Source organism: Pseudonaja textilis, chromosome 7 (genome assembly GCF_049901715.1).
Source record: "Pseudonaja textilis isolate UNSWEBS1 chromosome 7, rPseTex1.2, whole genome shotgun sequence".
Classification (NCBI taxonomy): domain Eukaryota; kingdom Metazoa; phylum Chordata; class Lepidosauria; order Squamata; family Elapidae; genus Pseudonaja; species Pseudonaja textilis.
In genome coordinates this window covers 48,180,624-48,195,300 of record NC_141996.1, presented here as the reverse complement: position 1 = coordinate 48,195,300, position 14,677 = coordinate 48,180,624, and the positions used below count along the sequence as shown (strand labels likewise).

The 14,677-nt window shown below is 41.4% G+C and overlaps 1 protein-coding gene across 2 annotated transcripts in view; it reads left to right on the top strand.

Moving 5' to 3' along the window:
• Positions 1-326: 326 nt before the first annotated feature.
• The window catches only part of APP (amyloid beta precursor protein), a 97,325-nt gene continuing 82,974 nt past the window's right edge, over positions 327-14,677 (top strand). Inside the window, exon 1 of one of the 2 annotated variants that reach the window (XM_026700635.2) lies at positions 327-629. In XM_026700635.2, the coding sequence (XP_026556420.1) occupies positions 570-629 (60 nt within the window). In that variant the 5' untranslated portion in view covers positions 327-569. The remainder of the gene's footprint in view (positions 630-14,677) is intronic. The other variant, XM_087937533.1, reaches the window with a different exon arrangement.

The following is a 14,677-nucleotide window of genomic DNA, read 5'->3' as shown; positions in this document are numbered from 1 at the left end:
AACTAAACAGAGTTCATTTTAGGATCCTTCCATCTTAAAATCGAATGTCGTTTCTGCAATCCTTCTGATTTGGAGCAGGGACCATTCTGAACGCCATAAACTGTGATTAAACCGAATCATGTTCGAAATCGCTCGGTCCTAGCTTTCCATCCCGCTCCATCGCCTGCTGCGCCAGAAACAAATACGGGACTGTGGCCCGATACCGCCGCAAGCAGAGACGCTTCCGCCCCTCCCTTTTCGTTTTTTCCCAGCCGGGGCTTTCACGAATCAAATGATAGCAGTTCCAGTTGCTCAGTTCGGTCGCTAGGGGGACTCTGCGAAGGACCGGCCTGCTGCTAGTGCCGCCGCCGCCGCCGCCGCTTTGGGCGGGTTGGAGTATCAGCTGACATTCCTTCTTTTCCGAAGCTCCGCTAGCGCTGCTGCTGCTGCTCTTGCAGCTCGGTTTTCATTCCTCAGCAGAGCGGGGAGGCGAAGCGAGGCGACTGGGCGGATATCTTTCGGCTGTCTCCCTATATATTTTAAAACTAGTGCCTGAGCTCCAGCGTCCTTAGCTGCTGCTTTTGCCCGCGATGCTGCCGCATTTAGCTTTTCTGCTGCTGGGAGCCTCTTGGACAGCGGGAGCTTTGGAGGTAAGCGGCTCCCCATTACCTTCTCCCTGTTGCTACGACAAGCAAGTCTTTGTTCGCCGAGAACCTCGCGCAGCTTTAAGCTGGGGCTTGGCCCCGAAACTGGCCGAGGAAAGCGGCCTGCTGAGGCTCGGGAAGAAAGGGTGTGTTCCTCAATCCGCGCCTCTTCAGAAATGCCTGGTTCAGCCTGAACAATGGAGAGAGGAGGCTGGGCTGGCTTGGACGGGCGGCTTCCGAAAAATGCCTCTTTTGCTCACTTGCGGGCAGCCTTTGAGCGAGCGTCCGTCCGTCGACTCTGGGGCGCTTCCGAAGGGTGGGGAGAAGGGAATCTTGCCTCTTCTCTGTTACTCAGGACGCGGGCAGTCTATGGGATGAGAAAGAAAAGGAGGCGCGAGGGGGGAGGGCGAAGCCCCTTGTTTCTGCCTCGCATCCGTCCTTTGTGGAATGCGCCAACTTGGCATCGATGGATTCGATGCTTTGCTTTGCAAAGATGAAAGTGGGGGGGCAAGGAGGGGAGATGAGTTTCACGTCTGTCGCCGGCCGCCGTGCTGTTTTTTTTTTTTTTTCCCCTGTTGCCTTTACGCTTCTTCTGTGTTGTCTGGTGTGGCCGATCTGGGGGCGGAAATCGAGGGTGGGGGGGGCGTCGCCTGTGATGTTGGGGCCGGGAGACCCGATCCTCCAACGAGGCGGTTGTTATTGCCCGCTCATCATTGCTTTCCCCCCGTTCCTTCTCTTCCTCGCCCTCACAGGGAATGCAAAACAAGAGCCGCTCGTTTTGGGGATTGCCCCTCACTCCCGCCGTGCGGGGGCGGAGGGGAGGGGGAAGGAGGAGGAGTAAGTTCTCTCGGCTGAGGTGCCTGTGGCTCGGCCAACTTCAGTAGTAAGGCATTAATGGGTTGCGGCTCCTGCGGAACAGACCCCCTCCCGCCTTTGGGCAGGGTGGGGGGGGGGTTGCTCCCACCAACTGCGACCCTCTCTGTACCCCCCGTGCTTCCCTGTCAGGAAGAAAAGGGGCATTATGATGGGTCCTCCCCCCCCCGTAATAAGGTCGTGCGGTTTATCCTGGAGCGCGTTACAGGCTTGAGAGGCAGGAGAGAGGGTGGTGAGGCAGAAATCTGCCCAAATCCCGCAGGAGGGTTTGCCTTCGGTGTGGAGATAAAGCCCTTCGGACACCGAGAGACTTTCCTCTAAGGAAGGGAGTTTGGGGAACCACATGAAAGGAAAGGGGTTGGAGCGAAGCTTAAGAGCGAGAAGATGGCGCCTCTGCAGTGCAGTAAGGAAGCGCTGTAATGAAAGCTGCAGACCGAAGCAGCCCTCCCACCGCTAGGTGTTTTAACAACTCGACTCTTCCTTTCATTCCCCCATCAGGTAGTGAATTTTTGCCTGGTGAAATTTTCGGCTTCAGCATCCGGAGTAGAAAGAAAGGGATGTGCGAGAACGAGAGGGAACGCCAGAGAAATCTTTCCCTGAGTAGAGCAACCGTTTTCCCGCGATTTGGGTTGGCGTTTAGTTCGCCTTATCTTAACCCCCCCCTTTTTTTTTTCGTTGCTGTAATTTTGCAGAATCAGTTGCACTCAAACCATTGGGCTAAAACTGGGCTCTGCTCTAGGTAGACTGGTTGGCTTTTCCTGGCATTGGCAAAAGAGGATCTAAATATGCCACACCCTCTTTGAAAACTAAAAAAAGTGGAACGCCTTGGAATTTAAATTCTTGAGCCTGAAGGTTAAGGTATTTGTTGGTATGGGTATACTGTATGTTGGGCCTGCAAGGGAGGTTCAAGATTTAGCTTGCACAGAATAGCCTGAGCTTGAAATAGAACTTGGTTCTCCTTCTGACATACCACCCCCCAATGAGTTGGAAGTGATTAGCATTTCCTTCTTCCTACTTATAGAAAATTGAGACAAGGCTCTATGTGGTTTAAAAACAAATAAAATTGACCCAATCCATGATGAGTGGATCAGTAGTATTCATGGGCCTTAAATTTATTTTCCATTTTTGCATAATACTGGTTATCATTAAAGGAATATTGCAGTAGCTATGGATGGAAAATATGAATTTTTAAATTTGTGAAGGCTGATTCACTTTAATTTTTCTTTTAACTCTCAGGAGGGCAGAAGGAAGAAAAGCAATCTCCTTTACCTAGTTTGCTTTCAGGCTGACTTGTCTTTCCATCAGTGCATTAGGTTCTTTATTTGTTGATGCAAATGAGTCTCATTAAGTTTAATTCCTTAATAGGTGAGTATAGGACAGCACATTAAGGTTATAATCCTATTTTATGCACACTTGTTCTAGAAATCGCAATTAACTGAATGTGACTCATTTTGAAGTTACAGTGCATAGAAAGGTGATGTTAGGATATACTGTGGGTGGACAATCTAAAGAAAACAAAGTCTTCAAAAGAGGGACTAGGTCAGGGCTGCCAAACTTCTGGCCCTTAGGTCACATGCATCATGTGCTAGCCACGCCCATGCCAGTTTAGTGAAGGGAAAAAAAGTCCCAATGCATCATGTGATGCCACCATGATGACATGACTTTGACAGCCCTGAACTAGATGATCTGTTTGTTAAGTATTAGATTTTGTTTCATATGCCAATTGTAGAATAAATACGGTTTTCAAATTGTTTGGATTTGAAGTTCACCATAGTGGTGAACTTTTTTAACAGATCTAATACCCATTGAAAATAACTTGTTCAGTCTTGCTTATGAAGTCTGTAAAAGGCTAGGATTTTTTTTGTTCAATTTTTTTAGAACTGGTGCTTTTTTATTCCACCTTGTTATCCAATGAATTTATGTTGATTTTCATGATATTTCTTCCAACTTCAAAGAAGATTAGATCTATTTTACATATAAATAATAAATAAAATTTACAGGAGTTAAGTAACAGATGTCATACCATGGAGCAGACTTAGTTAATTTTACATGTTGCATTAAACCATGCATTGGTTTACATATCATATTCAACCCTCATGTGCTTGATTGCATTTTTATTTTCTGTGGTATGTGAACAGTGTTTAAGGTATAAAGTCAGTATACTGTTTTTCTCTCAAGTGCTGCCTATAGTAGAAGTTGAAGTCAAAGCACCTGGAATACAACAGATTAGAAATGACTGGGTTAGAGATTAGGATGATTATATCCAAGTTTCATGAAAAAGACATGGCTGTTTAGCTGTACCTTGTAAAGGAGCACACTTGTTAGGGTACAAATACATATATAACTTTGTATGCCCATTTTTTTTTAGTTTTATGAATAAGGTTTTTTATGAAAATGTAATATACCTTTCAGTAGATATACATTTCTTTTTTCCTCTGTCCCTGTTCCCTTTTTCTGAGTATTGCTGCACATTATCAGTTAATACACTTTGGTTTGATTTCATTGTGTTTGCAATGTTTTGACAAAAAATTATTTTATGAAGAAATTTACAGAGCACATCATGAGAAAGGAGGGGCTAGATGAATCACAAGTTGGAATTAAGATTGCCAGGAGAAATATCAACAACCTCAGATATGCAGATGATACCACATTTAATGGCAGAAAGTGAAGAGGAACTAAAGAGCCTCTTGATGCGGGTGAAGAAGGAGAGTGCAAAAGTTGGCTTGAAACTCAGCATTAAGAAAATGAAGATGATGGCATTCGGCCCTCTCAATTCCTGGCAAATAGATGGGGAAGAAATGGAGGTAGTGACAGATTTTATTTTCCTGGGCTCCAAGATCACTGCAGATTGGGACTGCAGCCAAGAAATTAAAAGACGCTTGTTCCTGGAGAGGAAAACTATGGCAAATCTAGACAGCATACTAAAAAGCAGAAACATCATTATGCCAACAAAAGTGCGTATAGTCAAGGCTATGATTTTCCCAGTTGCAATGTATGGCTGTGAAAGTTGGACTATAGGAAAGGCTGAGTGCCAAAGAATTTAGGCCTTTGAACTAAGGTGCTGGAGGAAACTCCTGTGAGTGTCTTGGACTGCAAGGCAATCAAACTGGTCACTCCTAGAGGAGATCAATCCTGACAGCTCTTTAGAGACCAGATCCTGAAGATGAAACTCAAATACTTTGGCCACCTAATGAGAAGGAAGCATTCACTGCAGAAGAACCTATTGCTGGGAAAGATTGAGGGCAAAAGAAGAAAGGGACGGCAGAGAATGAGGTGGCTGGATGGAATCACTGAAGCAGTAGGCATGAGCTTAATTGGACTCCAGAAGATGGTAGAGGAAGGCCTGGAGGAACATTGTCCATGGGATTGTGATGGGTCGGACACGACTTTGCAATTAACAACAGATTGGTATGGGGCATATTACCTGCAGGTGATGATGAAAATTGCATTCTTCTATGTGAAAGTACATCCTTTAAATGCTTTTGTTGTTGATGCTTGAGAGATCCTGCCTATTTGATTGTTTATGGACTAGAGAGTTCGAAGTGGTACATGTTAGGAAGACATTTTATGGTAACAGAATGGATTTAAATCTAGGAAGAGTGCTGGGCAATCCATGTCTACTTGCTTTATGAAGTTACCTTTAATACTATAATTTCAACATGTCAATTTTCACACTCTACGGTTAGCTGATATACTTCATTTTATGATGCATATGTGATAATACTCTATTTACTTAGACAATTATTGGATTTTATATTAATTTCTCAATTCAAGATTGCCTTTGCTAATGATGATAGCAATCAAATAGTGTACTACAATGTAAAACAGAAATGTGTGTTATGAAATGCATTGTTTCTTAAATCACTATACATGTATATCTCTTTTCTATTAGAGTCAGATGGCAAATAAGTCTTAAGAAAATCTCTATTATTTTGTTTTGATCTGCCTTTCAAAATACATTTTTATGGGTCATTTATGTTACATGCTTGCCTAAAGGAGAAATGGCTTTAGTGATAATTGTAAGTTATGGAATACATAAATAGGCTATGTATCAGTTGTGTAATAAAGTTCTGGACCTTCATTTTCTCTCCTTTACTTTAGAAAAAAAATGTGCCACCATATGTATGAACTTTGAGAGATAAAATTTGTCCTGTGATTATTAATTTAAAAAGGATGAAAGTTGATTTTCTTATGGATTTAGTGAAATTTTTAACCTAGTAAGAGTTAGCAACTACTGCTTTCAATGGAATGATAAGATGGAAAAGTTTGAAGTACGATCTAATAATGTTGGTTACAATAATGCTTAACCATTAATGCATAAATGTCCTCCACTCACTGCCTTGAAATAAATCCATTCTTGCGCTCTTTTCTTGAGATTTTATACTGCGCAAATATGACTTAATATTTATATGCTTTAAGAATATGAATGACTGTTCTTACCATTGTAAATTCACAAGTGTCACTCTATGTCTTCTGCTTTTAGTAAAGCAGTTTCCATATACTGCATAAAAAAGAGACAAATTTATATTTCCACTCAGACATTTTCATACAGCTTTTTTTTGCAAACAACAATAATTCAGCAATATTTATTTATTCAATTTATATGGCCACACATCTCACTCTGGGAGGTACACAATTTAATATAAATAAATAAAACATATTGTTACTAAAATAAACTTTAAAAATAAAACAAGATTACCAGTTAAATATAAAAGGCCTTTAACATAGTCAGGAAACAGGCTATCACACACCTGGAACCCCAGATTTGGGCACAATAGAACTGAATGACAGTTTTGGTAGAGATGTTACTCATTATGTTACACATTTAAAAGTCAAAATGTTGGACTTGTGGCATAGCCTGTTGTCTGAATCACCAGTTTGACTATTCATTAGATGAGTGTTTCTTCTTAAAAAAGTATTGAAATGGGTAAGTACCATCTCATCCCAGTGCACATGGGTCAAGAAGTACATGATGCTTCTGTCTGTTGTGTCAGCGTTACAAATGACTAATACATCAAATAATGCCTTAGTCGCTTCCTGTTTGACTTGTTACAACATTCTCTACATAGGATTGTTCTTAAAGAGAATTGAGAAGCCTCAGATGATTCAGAATGCAGTAATATGGGCAATATTGATGTTTCATGTTGTGCCCAAGTAACACTGCTGCTCCCTCAGCTGCAGGCTTTCATCCAGTTTCTCAATTTAAGATGCTGGTTGACACCTTAGAAGCCTTTGTTGGCACGTGACTGGGTTTCCTGTAAACCACCTCTCCACTGGTTTATATCCAGATCACCTGAGAGGTAAAGTGGGCATGCTGTAGGTCCCATTCATGAAATAGTGTCACTTGATAGGTCCTGGAAAGCATGCCTTCTATGGCACAATGCCTGTTTTATGGGAGAGCCTCAGTTTAAAACATAGATGACCCTGACACTGCCAGTCTTCCAGAATCTGGGACCAGGATGCTAACTGAACATATGGGTGCAGGTGTGTCAGTAGTTAGAGAGGGCAGTTTAAAACATAGATGACCCTGACACTGCCAGTCTTCCAGAATCTGGGACCAGGATGCTAACTGAACATATGGGTGCAGGTGTGTCAGTAGTTAGAGAGGGCTTTTCTTAGTGACCTATTTTCTATTTGAGAGTCAGTTTGGTTAACGGTTAAGGCATCAGGACAGAAAGTGGAATACTGAGTTCTAGTCACATCTTAGGCACAAAGCCAACTGGATAACCTTGGGGGAGTTGTTTAGTCTCAGCCCTACAAAGCAAACAATGCACTTCTGAAATCTTACCAAGAAAACTGCAGGAATTGGGAGTCAACACTGACTAGAAGCAGCAAGAAATATATATTGCAGTGCAAATTGCAGTGATCTGCACATGTGAAGCTTACTGCTAGGCACTACACTAGATAGAGTAAGTGGTGTCTGAATGTGTATGCTGCATCAGACTTCATCCATATTTGAGGACCATCTTTATGGAGCAACAGAAGCATATGAACTAGTGCTAAGATAACTAAAATACCACTGAACAAGCTTAGGTTACTTAATATGTGTTTCAAAATAGCTGTGCTGTCTCCTAGCATGTTTTAATATATTCCTTTTCCTAGTTAAAAATATACTAAATGTGCCTAATGAATCTTCTACTTATGTGAGTAACACAGTTCTGAAGGTGTTTCATTTCAGAATTGCAACAAATTCTATGTTTACGTATCAAAATAAACCAGAGTTGATAATTTGGGAATCCCAGAATCAAAATTTCCATTTGATCTTTCAAACTATTCTTTAGAGTGTTTTTGTAATTCTCATTGAGAAGATAAATACTGTGCGGACAGTAGTTTGCTGAACTGAATGCCATAGTAATTTATGGTTAATCCACCTTACCCAAATAGGAGAAGGAGAATAATGTTGCAGGAGAGGTGAATTTTTTTTTAAAATAGAAAAGCTTCTCTGTGTGTGTGTGTGTGTGTGTCTGTCTGTCTCTCTGTCTGTCTCTCTCTCTGTGTGTGTGTGTGTGTGTGTGTACAATTCATGTTCATTCCAAGGGATAATTTTTCCCCCTGTATAATCTTGCTGTTTACTGCTTCTTAGAATTTCTAAGAACTGCAGAAATCTTCCTATATCTGAGACATGTTTACACAAGACAGCTTTACGCTGTTACCATTTACATATTCTTGATTTTTCCCCCCAGCTGAAATGTGATTCCTTTCCCAAACATGTTTCACTTACTGATTTTTTAGATTTTTAGGCTAAACCGATGATCTGATATGTATGGGATTAATTTTGTTGGTATGAAATGAATACCAACATTAAAAATTGGGCATTAATGATTTTTCACTTCATTTAAAGACAAATGTATAGTTTTTTTAAAAAATGCCTCAGGTGCAATTCAGGACGTTCATTATTACCTTTAGAGCCTTGCATGGCATAGATCCAGGATACTTTGAGGAACAGTCACTCACCCCACTGGGACTGGCCAGCTCCTGCACTGGCAGAGCAGGTATGCTCCTGGCCCCATTAGTCAAGGAATTCTGGTTGGTGGGTCCAAGAGAAGGGCTTCTCTACCATGATGCTTGCTCTTTGGAACCTCTTACCCCTTGAACTGATATTGGCTTCTACCCTTCTGACCTTCCATAAGGGCCAAATATGAGGCTCTGGCAGATGGCTTGGGTTTCCACATTGGAGGTGGTTGATGAATTAAGATAAAATCACACCTCCCTCCTCCACTTATCCTGCTCCCTCTCTCCTCTCCATCAGTTAAATATAATTCTTATTTCCATTTTTGTTGTTTTGGAAAAGATATATTTTTGATGTTAGTGCTTTTAATGCTGTAAACTGCTTAGAGATGGGTGGCAAATAAATTTAATAAATAAATACAACAGTTGCAACAGTTACAGAGTCTTGCAAGTCTGAATATGCTTTTTCCACTTCCTCAGTCGTTTCTGTGAACTAGGGAGGACTTGTCTTTGTCATTCCTCCTAGGTAAATCATACCCAAAAAGCCTACGAAATGACCTGATATATTGTCAGGCTACATTAACAGAATCTTGTAAGTCTGAAAATACAAACATCCCACTCACTTTTTACTGCTTGGTCCAGTGGTGGGATTCACATTTTTTTTACTACCAGTTCTGTAGGCGTGGCTTGATGGGTGTGGCAGGGGAAGGATACTATAAAATCTCCAGTGAAGGATGGTATTTGCTAGTTCTCTGAACTACTCAAAATTTCCGCTACCGGTTCTCCAGAACTAGTCAGAACCTGCTGAATGCAACCTCTGGCTTGATCCCATCCTAAGTTTGCTTTTGTAGCTGTTAAGCCATGGTGGGTTCCTGCCTCTCTTCCCTTCTTTCCCCAGGATCATCTACACAGTTCCAGACAGTCTGAGACATTTTTTCAAATTATTGTCTTGGCTTTGGTTCAAGCCCTGCTTATCTGGTTTTTGTCTTGGTAGCAACTCTTCCTCATGCCTCTCAAGGTCTTCTTTATTCCCTCTACAACTTCTCATTGAGAAAGACCTGACTGCAGAAAAGCTATAGATCAGTGATGTCCTAATATGCATTACCTTTCCACTGAAGAAAAAATTGTGAATTGTACCATATCACTCTGTTAACTGTAAGACTCTGTTCTGACCACAGTAGTTGAAAAGTGTAGCATTCAGATCAGTTGTGCGGTTCGATATTTTTCATGTGAAGCAGATTTCTTTTTTCTTCAAAATGTACTCCCATACTCCCAGTTATAGACTTACTTTATGTGTGGTGTTAATGTAGACTTGAAGACAGTCTGGTCTGTGGATTTATTCTGAATTGCTAATGACCCCTCCAGCCTACGTCTTCCTTCTGAAGCCCTGATATGTTCTTAAGGAAAGTATGCATTTGGAATTGGATAGTGGTTTATAGAAAGTATGGTTTGTTGAAGAAGTCCTGGGGAACAATCCAATTGATAACCCCCTTCAAAGACAAATACTGATTTATTGTAATATTTGATTGCCCAGTTCAGGCATTTTGAAGGCTATGAACCAATGACACCAAGCCTTGTTTCTAGAACCTAGTAGCTCTGAAATAATATATTGGGTTTCCATAGTGGTACCCTCAAGGACTACTGCTCATCTGGGTTCCACAGAATGTTTCTTTGCATAATCATTTACATCATAAATTAAACTGACATGAAGTTGTCTTGATTCATTAAAAGATCTTGAGAACAGAAATGTTTATATTGGTTTGTCTAGTCTATTGCTCATTGTCTAAGCTTTCTGATGTTGCCACTGGCTCAGGTACTAGCCTTTACATAAAGCAGAATTATGGTAGAACTGAACCTGTGACTTTTGACTGGAGACGTAGGATATTTTTACAGAATTCAAAAATAACAAAAGAAATACTGGAGGAATCAAAAAGTGAAAGGTAAAACTAAGATTGAATTTTTGGGTTTGTTCACTTGCTTTGCATGCCACCAGAATATTATGGCTTGTTCAATAGGCTATAGTTTAAAAAAAATCCTGGCATAACACAGTGTGTGATTAAAAAAAACTTTGTAAGGTTACGACTACAGAGATGGCTGACTGAAGTCAAGACGGGACAAGGTGTACTTTTTGAGGAATGTGGAATAACCACTTAAAAATGCAGTAACTTTACTCTAATGACTAGAAAGCCAAAAGAAAAAAATCCTTGTAAAATTTAAATTATTTTATAAGGAAATATGATACAGAAAACACTAGTTATAGTCTGATTTTTTCCCTCTTCCTAGAAATTTTATCTTGTAATTTCCTTAATAGCCAAAATCTTTTGTCACTTTGCATGCTGGGTACAGTGTCAGTATCACTTTTAGCTGAACTCTATCTGTTCAGTTGGTATACATTAGAATTACCCTGATGGTAACATTTTGGCACAATCACAATATGCTTCTTCTGTTAAAACCAGAATTGTTTTACTGGATCCTGTTTCAGTAATATAATTTTACATTTAATTGAACATTTCATTTAATGAATGTTAGTAGGCAGACTTGTTCAGCAGTTCTTTTCCATAAAAGAAAAGAGACTTGGGGTATGTGTTATAAGGCATCTATTTTTCAGCAAATTAGTAAAAGTGTTTCATCATGTTTATTATAAAATTAGTTTAGCTGAAGATACAAAGAGAAGTTATATAAATAGAGCAGAGAAATTATGAAAGTGAAATAATTGCATTAGCCAAGGAAGCCTGCAATTACCACCTATGTGCAAGAACAGTCTTAAATTGTTAACATAACAAGCCCACATGGTCTGGTGCTCACACATTATCCTATAAACTATTTATCCCCTGTAAGCCACTTATTTGTCTCCCCACCTTCTTTCTGAGGTAAAGCTGCTGAATCCAAACACTGCCTAAGTTTATTGAATCAGGGGTGGTATTCCACCGGTTCTGCCCAGTTGGAGAGCCGGTAGGAGTGGTGAGCAGTGGAGACCGAATCGGTTCTCTCCGTTGCTCTGCTGTTGGACCCACCCGCCTGCCCGGGCTCCCATACTCACTTTTATCCGCTGAATTTGAAGCGCAGCTGCTTTGCACGGCGCAAAATAGTGCTGCGCGGCAGCTGCTGAAGTGACCGGCATCATGCAGCTTGCAGGAGGCAAGTTAGAATACCTCTGCACCTGTGCAAAGTGTGCATTTGGTGTACGCAAAGTGAGTGCATGCGCGCAAAGCACGCCCACCAAGCCATACCCACCGAACCGGTGGCAACAATTTTTGAATCCCACCACTGTATGGAATGGCTGCTGCTCCCTGTGACATTTGTACTATGTATATTCCATATTAAGAACTGGGTATCCTTCATTACTTGCTGTCCACAAAATTTGGTGTATGGTTTTTTATCTCCCAGTGATAGCTAGAATAAGAGATTTTGCACATATTTTCTTCTTGTTGGCTCTTCTATTTTTATATGGCTTAGGATCAGAGGTGGGTTTCTACCGGTTCTGTCCACCTCTGTAGAACCGGTAGCTCTGGAGAGCAGCAGACATAGAACCGGTTCTATGTCTGCTGATGTTTTTGCCAACCCACCTGCCTGGGCTCTTACCTGACCTTTGTTTCCTGATTTTTTCAACTTTAGCTGCCGAACAAGGCACAGCTGCAGTTAAAAAAGCAGGAAAAGAGGGCTGTTTTAAAGGCTGCTTCTCTGCACGCAGACTGCTAATGACGATTTACAGGCGCGCAGCTCCCAGCATGCAGGGAAGCTCGTAAATCCCGAACCGGTAGTTAACCCTGTCATATACCACCCCTGCTTAGGATGATTACAGAAACAGCATCTGTATTACATCTGGTTTTAAATCTGGGTATAATTGAATCCTCTTATTGTACATTATGGAAAAACATTGGAAAATATAGAATCTTCAAGATAGAAAATAAGATCACATAGATGCAATATAATAGAATGGATGATGAAGCAACTATTCTTAATTTATTACAGTGCTTTCTTTTTCAAGCTACATAGCTGCTTTAGATGTTACTTTCAACTGTAAGTGTGTGTGTGTGTGTGTGTGTGTGTGTGTGTGTGTGTGTGTATTCAGACAAAATGATCTCATGAACAGCCAAGTAAGATGGCTGTACATGTATGTGCAAGTAGAAGTAGTTATGAGCAACTTCTACAACAGCTACACAAGCCTGAGAAAAGACACTATTGCTCATTGGAGTTGAAAAGTACTGGCTTATAAACTTTTCACAGTATTTGTATAATCCTAATAGAAAAAGCAACGCTATGATATAATTAATAGTAAAGGAGAAGTGGGACTGATGTGGAAACGATAAACAGAAACATACAGAAAAATTGGTTCTCCTTACCAATACCTAACTACGTAGGTATGTAATCCAAAACTCATTTTTCTATTCTAGTTTAGCCCCCTTGAAATGGACCTGATCAGGCTTGGAATTATTTCCATTTCTTCTTTGTATGAACTCTTACATTGGAGTGTCAAACTCAATTTCATTGAGGGCCACATCAGGACCGTGGTTGACCTCGGGGGCTGGGTGGGCATGGCCAGCTTGATGCCAGTCACTGGGTGTGGCTGACTGAATGGGCATGGCCTGCTTGACACCATTCCCCAAACTGCTGGCATGTTTCCTCTTTGCATTAGGTAGGCTGGGCCAAAGTCACGCTGGTCTGATGTTTCCTCTTCACATGACCAGGCCAAAATGACACAGGTAGACTAAGCCAAAGCAACATGGGCTGGCCCCTTACATTTTCCAGGATGGGCCCACAGGCCAGATCCAACCACTTCACGGGCTGGATCTAGCCTGTGGACCTTGAGTTTGACACCCTGTCTTACATTATGTTCAGTTAGGAGACAGTTGGTTGATATTTCAGTAGGCTTGAGCTAGCAATAGAAACAGTTTGCTGCAGGGCAGATAGGTGGGCTCCAAGTCTTCTGCAAGTGCTACAGACCTTTAGCAGGGGTATCAAACTCAATTTCATTGAGGGCCTCATCAGAGTTATGTTTGACCTTGGGGAGCCGGGGAGGCAGAATGTGACCATCATGGCCGTGGCTATGGTGAGCATGACACAGGACTCATATTGGAAGCACCTCTGGTGGTCAAGAGCTAATACAGGACTTCCCTGAGACTGTCCCTCAAAATCTTCCTTCCTTCCTTCCTTCCTTCCTTCTTCCCTTCCTTCCTTCCTTCCTTCCTTTTTCCTTCCCTCTTCATTCTCCTTTCTTCTTCCCATTTCCTTATTTTTCCTTCTTTGCTCTCTTCCCATCTTTCCTTCTTTTTCTTTGTCTTTCCTTTTCTTCTTTCCCGTCCCTTCTTGCATGCTCAAATGTAAAAGGGAAACATTTTTCCTTTTTTTGTTTTTAGTTTGTTTCAATAGCCCACTGCCTGCAAAAATGGAGCCCAGTAGAGCAGTGGCGGCCTCCCCAAGCTCCGTTTTTGCTGATGGAGGCACCGTGGGCTGGTCCTTTGCTGTTTCCAGGCCAGCTCCATGGGCCAAATCTAAGCACCCTGCAGGCTGGATTTGGCCTGCAGACCTTGAATTTGACACTCCTGTTATATAACAAATCTGTGCCAAGGTATCTTTGGTTTCATAGAATCCTATGAGAAAATAGTTCACAAGCTAATGATGATCAGCATATTTAGAAGTGTTGGCGTTTGACTCTCCCTAGCTTTTGATCTCTTTCTAAATAGCTTATAAATGAATACTATGTTTCTTAGTTGTACGGGTCGGAGAATCCAAAGCATGGGTAGTCTCTGCTTCCTTGCTTGAAGACTGAGTCAATCAAAGCTTGGTCCAGCCCGCTTCCACTGCACATGCCCAGTTTTTGACTCAGTCTTCATGCAAAGAGGACACGAGAAAATGCTCAAGGAAAGACATCAACATTCATACTTTGGATTCTTCAAATTAGGAGAGAAAATCAACGATCTGTGACTAGAAAGCGAAGGAGGTGGAAAGTTGTTAGAATAGAGATTGGCTTAATTGGCCTTTCTTCCAGGTATGATTGCCCAAATTGGACAATCCACTAAGTCTATATATATGTGTGCATCTTTCCCTCATGGAAGAGGTGGCTATTCTTGTAAATGCCCATAATGACCAGTAAACTGTTGTTTGCTCCCTAATCTTATTTCAGTCACCACTTGTAGTATGGTATCAGGTATCCAATTCCTTCTTGAATAGTGTTAAGTGTCTATGAAGTAACATTTCCAAATATTTCAAGTTTCAGATATCTTAACTGGCAG